General features: G+C 45.0%; 1 protein-coding gene across 1 annotated transcript in view; it reads left to right on the forward strand.

Annotated features, from left to right (window-relative positions):
- Window positions 1-6,723, forward strand: part of TSPAN2 (tetraspanin 2) — a 17,634-nt gene extending 10,911 nt beyond the window's left edge. The window contains exons 3-8 of the mRNA XM_027897426.1: window positions 2,720-2,817; window positions 3,225-3,299; window positions 3,782-3,883; window positions 5,104-5,175; window positions 5,608-5,691; window positions 6,477-6,723. Of these exons, the coding sequence (XP_027753227.1) occupies window positions 2,720-2,817; window positions 3,225-3,299; window positions 3,782-3,883; window positions 5,104-5,175; window positions 5,608-5,691; window positions 6,477-6,542 (497 nt within the window). The 3' untranslated portion in view covers window positions 6,543-6,723. The remainder of the gene's footprint in view (window positions 1-2,719; window positions 2,818-3,224; window positions 3,300-3,781; window positions 3,884-5,103; window positions 5,176-5,607; window positions 5,692-6,476) is intronic.

Genomic DNA, 6,723 nt, shown 5'->3' on the forward strand with positions numbered 1-6,723 from the left:
GCTGGGCAGTCTCTTCATCGTTTTCCATCCACCAAAACAAGCTCTCTACCTTGACCTGGACTCACACACCTCTTTCTGCCATGCTGAGCTCTGTGGTGAACTGTTCTGTGTGCGTTCCCAGCTCTCCAACGTGGTCCATTTTGTGTCTTTTTTTTTGTTTCCCTGCCGTGCTGTGGGTGCCAAACTGGAGGCCGTGCCAAGGCTTTGTGTTTTACAATGGAAGTTCTTATGAATAGAGGCTGATTAAGGCTCTGCTTTCCACCCTGCTTGTTGGAAAGGGATGGGTTTTAGTGAAGCTCAGTTACTGCTGCCACATGATACTACTGGATAACCATGTTTAGCATTAAAACCTCCAAATTTCTGGATTTGCATTGGTGAGACCAAGTGGGCTAAGGATGGCTCTCAGTGCATGGTGGCTTTAGGTCAGGCTGTGGTTTTAAGGGGTGTGTGCCAGAAATTGTCATCTTTGGCTTTCTCTTTTCTCTCTACTCTCTCTTTTTTCTCCCACTTAAAAGTTTAGGTCTCTTTTTATTCAGAATTTGAGGTGATCACGCCCACATTGCTGTGTGCAGCCCACTAGGAAAGGACATACTGCATCCCTGCCTCATGTACTTACACCATCTAGGATGTTTCTGCATCTACTGCTTTGACACCCTTCCTGGAAGTTATCTTCCATCGACAATACCTGGATGTGAGTGCTGGGAAACCTCGCAAGGAAAACCAAGAAATAACTTGAATTCCCTTTGAATTTTTTTTTTTTTCCAAGCAACTCTTCATGTGTCTCACAGAATCACAGAATATTCTGGGTTGGAAGGGGCCCACAAGGATCAGCGAGTCCAACTCCTGGTCACAGGACAACCCAAAAATCACAAGTCTCATTCCTGTGTGAAAGATTACATGTGTGTGTATATATAGCAGAGAAGCAAAAAATATCTTTATTTTTGTGGAAATTTGAAGTGTCATCCCTGTTTTCCAGCTGGAAATACCTCTCTGAGTATCAGCAACCGGTGCTGAGAAAGGACAGAGTGGGCTGAACTCTCCTGAGCAGAAGAAGATGGAAGAAGGTGGTTTTAAACTCTTGGCTGGCTCAGCTGTGGGGCTCAGCTTTGTTTAGTGAGTGGTGTGAGTTCTTCCTGTAACACGCCTTAAAAGGGAAGTTCTGATTGAGGTAGCGGTTCAGTTGTGACTCATGCGAGTGAAATGCTCAGGCTGCTCCTCCGACAAACGCAAATCCAAACTCCTAAAAGTGGTCTCACCCCCCCCCCCAAGGCTCACAGAGCTCAGTCTGTCCTCTCCTCGCTGGGAACAGACAAAAAGAAATGGGAAGACTCCTCTCCCGACTCCTGACTCAAAAATAGCTCTGCTGAGTGGCCTGATAAGTAATTACAGGGACCAGGGCAGGGAGTGACAGACAGAAAAGGTCCAGGAAACATCTTTGTAATTACCCGGCGTTTGTCACCATGGAGATCGGAGGAAATGGCAGCGTTGGTGTTTGGCAGTCGAGCAGCAGGTTCTGCACCTGAGAGAGGGGGGGTGTTTTTTTGTCTTTTCCAATTCATCTTCCACGAGGGCTGACCTTTTTCTCCTGAGCCATATATATATCTCTTTGTGTATCAGTGCTGTGGACGTGTGTACAAGCATCAGCTTGAAGAATGCTGTCCTAGAAAGACACAAGTCGCTGAATATTAAAAATCTAGAAAACACAGAGCACGAACTGCCAGCACAGTCAGCAGTTAAAATTAAATTATCAATTGTAATCGTTTTATTGCTATTTAGCAGAATTTATTTCTCAGCAGGAATCCTTAGCCAACTTGGGGCAGGAGGACGGAGGGGAAGAGAAGGATCACAATGACTGGGATGGATACCTGGCTGATACAAAGAGCCTGGACAGTGATGTGGCAGTGAATGGGCAGCAGGCAGAAGTTTGTATAGCTGGATGCTCTGCACTTACATATTGATTATTTTTACATTTGTTTTCTAGCAACTGCAAACTGCCACTTGTAGGGCTTCCTGGTCTGGGTTTTACACAAGGCCTGCTAACAGTAAATGCCAGCAGCTCTGCTAACCCTGGGTCAGATTTAAAATAACGTTTAAATTGGTAAATGAGCACGCTAAAGGTTCTCATTAAAGTTTCCACAGTCCAGGCTGGGAGCAAAGGCTCGCTGTGCCCTCTAGTGCACACAGCCAGCAGCTCCCTGTCCCCTCGCAGGGAGGACACGAGGGAAACTCTGTGCTCTGCTTTCCTTTTGTCCTAAACAAAGCCCATACAGAAAATTAAAAAAAAACCCCAAACCACCTGTTGAATGTATTTCCAGCAGTGTTACAGGTAGCAGAGATGAATGCCATTCCTCTTACCTTTACAGTTTAGTCCTGTCAGGTTCTGAGCCGTAGCCAGAGTCCTAAATGTTAACTCTGTACGGGGCTACGCTGACATCTCCCATGTTCCTTTAAGTTCCACTGCTGCAGGGCAGTACAGCACACCTCCAGCCCCAGTCAATTAAGAATGGGACAGGTTTGGGGGCTGTTGATATGACTGATCATTAATCATATCCTCCATCAATACAAATATCTCCAAGGTGTGTCAGAGGACGGTGCCAGACTCTTCTCAGCGGTGCTCACTGACAGGACGAGGAGCAATGGCCATAAAACAAAACACAAGAAGTTCCACCTGAGCATGAGAAACCTTCCTAAATTCTTGCCTGCCTCTGGTTTCCCACAGGACTCTACGTGTTGGTGGGAGCAGGGGCCATCATGTCTGCAGTCGGATTTTTCGGGTGTTGTGGAGCAGCCCGGGAGTCTCAGTGCTTACTTGGAGCAGTGAGTAAAGGCTTTCAAGGGCCTTGGGGGGATGAGCAGGGAGATCATTCAAAGCATTTAATGTGTCATTAGTGGAAATATCTTTAATGTCCAAGACCTTTCAGGTCCTGTGTCCTCTTACCCAGCTTCTCTAACCACCCTGCCATTGCAGAGCTGCTGTGCATGAAGGAGTTCCCGTGCTTGGCTCTTGGGATACGTTCCCTGGAATTACCTTTTGTCTCCCCTAAAGCTCCACCTGAGCCACATCTTTGCCATTTTCCCTGTTTCCAGCTTTGGAAAGCTTTGTACAGACCCAGCTCACCAGCTTTGCTTCAATGTGGGGTGTTGGTCTGGGCAAGGACGAGGGGCTGGCTGGCAGCCCCCATGAACGAGGGATATTCACGTGAGATTCTCTCCTTCCTCCACAGTTCTTTGCCTGCTTGTTGGTGATATTTGCAGCTGAGGTCACTGCTGGAGTATTTGCCTTTCTAGGCAAGAAAGTGGTAAGTAGCAAAGAGTCTCTAATGTGCTAATGGGGCAGTTATGGATTCCAGTGCTGACTGACCTGCAGCGTAGGAAAACTTCCCTGGAGACTTTTCCCAGGAAGACCCTCTGACATTCTTTTCTGGAGTCAATGAGAGCTTGTGTTGTCACAAGTCCAGAACAGGATGCAGTTTCTGCCCTCCCCTCTGTTAAAGAAAATCTGTAGGTGTGGTTCTACCTCCCATCCACAAGGAGCATCAAAAAAAGAGGGCAAACAAATTCAGGCACTGAGCTTCTCCACCTAACAGTGTTTAACCAAAAACCACAGAACACAGCCTGTGAACATTCTGACCCTCACAAAACCTCCTGTCTTTCCAATCCTGTACCCGTTTATCAGGCACAATTTCCTGCCCTGGAGGTTGATCACACGAGCTGGAAGTTTGCTCTGGGCTGGGGGTAAGGCTGATTTGCTCTACTCACTTGGAAAGTCTGATTTCTGCAGGCAATACAGGAGGCCCAGAAGATCTATGAAGATGCTTATGATGACTATATGAAAAACCCAGTGGGGAAGGTCAACAGTACCATCTACCGCTACCACGTGGCTGTGAGTACCCACCTTTGTCACCTCACCACTGCTCCACTGTCACATCACCCACTAGAACCCAGAATTCCTCCCACTGAGGTGTGGAAGAATAGAACTGAGGGTACTCACAATGGGGCCAGAGGCTCACAACCCTGAGAGTTTACTGAGTGGGCTTTTTTTGGGGGGGATCCAGAGTTCTGGTTTTTGGGTCTCTACTTTTAAAAGTGCAACTGGCCAGGCTTCAAAATTCCTGATGCTTCTGGTCTTGGTTGTGCAGACGATATGACTATTATGGCCCTTTTGGTATTTAAATCCAAGGAAAAAATATTCACAAATGCAGAGAGAAGGAGAAATGCCTGAATCCTCTGCATTTGCCCCAGAGAAAAAAGTGACCCCACAATGTGGCAGATGCTGTCAGTGGCTGCACCAAGTAGGAAAAGAACCCAAAGTGCACGTGTGACACAGTTCAGGCCACCCAAAAAGTGAGTGTCTGGATCAGAGTTGGAACCTGTGACTTCCTCAATCCTATTTGTGTCCATCCTGTATCTACACTGCCTCCCACAGAGATCAAGCCCAAGCTTTGTTGCTCCTTACAGCAATTCCCACGTTCTTTAGAACAAACATTTCACAACCTCAGACCCTTTTGTCCTTCTCCCATAGCCGTTATTTCTGACCCAAAGAGGAATTCCAAGCATTTTCTGGGAGATAGGCAAACAGGAAAAACAAACCCTCCGAAGCACTGATTTATTACTGTCTCCAAACCCAGCACGATGTTGTGTCAGAAATAAAATTCCAGCATTCTCTGCTGCAGCTTTTGTGCATTGCCCATAATTCCGTGGGTGATACTTGACCTTTCTGCTTTCTCCCTTTAACAACTCCTGTTTCCTTGCGAGCCACGGGTCAGCTTCTCCCAAATCCACTTGTTTGCTTTGTCATCAGATACTGTAATAAAAATCCCTTCTGGACATCGTTGCAAATACAAATTTGCCTGTTTGCTGCTGCCTCAGTCAACTGAAACTCGTTCCTGAGAATTTCATCCCACGCAGTTGGAACTCTACCAGAGGCAGTGGTTAATAGAGAGAATAAAATTATTATTTGATCTGTATTGATTCTATTTTTTTTTTTTTGGTTATTTAATGTCTCACTTTCAGTTGGAAAGTAGTAACTGATTTTCAGTATGAAACAGTCTGTGGCTTTTCCACCACTCTGATTCTTCCTCTCTCTCTCTCTCTCTCATTTAGCTCCAATGCTGTGGGAAAGGTAACGTGGAACAAGTGGCATTACCCTGTCCAGAGAATATCCAGCTGCCAAAGGTAAGTGTCCCTTGTCCTGGTTGTTCTAATCACTTTTTCATGCCAATTGGTGAGTAAAAATTGGAGACATTCTGTAATTAAAAGAAAGGAAGAACTTCCTTTTTTTTTTTTTTTTTTTTACCTTGTGATTTCCAGCATGAGATTTCTTCATGGCCTGTTATATAAAAGAGTTTAAATTTAGGGAGAGCTGAGTGTAAGAAAAGCACTTGTGTCAGCCTGTACAGGCAAGAGGTACAGATGTCTCACTAGAAAAGGGAATATGCTGTGAAAGTTGTCCAACAAAACACAAGGCTCAGGTGCAGGAATTAGGATGGTGACTGCAATATTTTTTCATATTTATCTGTTATTCTTTGAGAACAGTTCATGGAGTTGGTTGGAATGTATTTTTTTTCTAGGAGTAAAGAAATCTTTCATTTTTTTTTTTCTTGACAGAACTGCCTGGTTGAAATTCAGAATGTAATTGATACTAATCTGCATTTAGTTGGAATTGTTGGAATTGCAATTGCTGGCATCACAGTGAGTAAATCCATGTTTTCAAACCTCTGCTTGAGCCCAGTACCCTGTGTCCTTAGGCAGGGTCCAAAGCAATGGTAACCTCATTTTATTGTAACAGTAGGAATGTGGAGTGCACATGAACCAAACTGAAAAGCAAAAGGCCACAGCAGCATTTCATCTACCCCAAAACAACTCTACAGACTGATGCTTTAAATCCTTTAGGATCCATTCCTTAGTTTTCATGAGGAGTAGAGAGTACCTACCATTTGAAGGACAGTTTATAATCAGGTTTTCTAGGACAGAGCTGTGACCAATAGGTGTCACCCTGACCCAGGGATGCAGCAGGATGCTCAGGCTGGAGCTCACCAGGCTTTAGCAGGAAGAGTTTTCCAGCACATCCGCAGTGCTCAGCACAAGCTCCAGGAATCTGGTCCCTCTGGAATCACTCAAACCTGCATGATATTCCACTTAAAAGCATCCTTCAACTCAGCACCTTGTGGTGCAATACCATGGAGAATACCAATAGCCACAGTTATTCAGCCTGTTAAATTTATGTTAATAGTGTTTGGGGCAGTGTTGGTGGCCTTGACGTTTAGAAGAAAGAGCAGTAAAACCACGAGGGGCAGATAAAATCTTGGCTTTGAGGATCAGTGAAATCTCCTGCGGGTTAATTGCCTGATGTTTTGGGGTTTGTAGATGGGAGCAGCCACTCCTCTGCCATGTGAGCCTTCAGATTGTTCTGATATGCAGATTATTTTATCACTGTTTTGTGAGTGGATCCCTAAATCACGTCCCTTCTCTTCTAGATCTTTGGCATGATATTCAGCATGATTCTGTGCTGTGTGATCCGTAACACACGAGACATGATCTAAAACTTTCACTGCACAACTGGGTCCCCAGGAGTTCCAGACTAAGCTTACAAGAAGTGCTCTTCTACCCAATTTAATAATTGTAATGCATTTTAATCAGTGTTTTAACATACTGAGAGGAAAATAGCCCATTAGGTGATCAGGTGAATTGTATTAGTTATAGTAAAACTGAAGTGAACAACAA

This window comes from Empidonax traillii, unplaced genomic scaffold (genome assembly GCF_003031625.1).
Source record: "Empidonax traillii isolate 1590-97213 ecotype Southwest subspecies unplaced genomic scaffold, ASM303162v1 scaffold541:size654180, whole genome shotgun sequence".
Taxonomy (NCBI): Eukaryota; Metazoa; Chordata; class Aves; order Passeriformes; family Tyrannidae; genus Empidonax; species Empidonax traillii.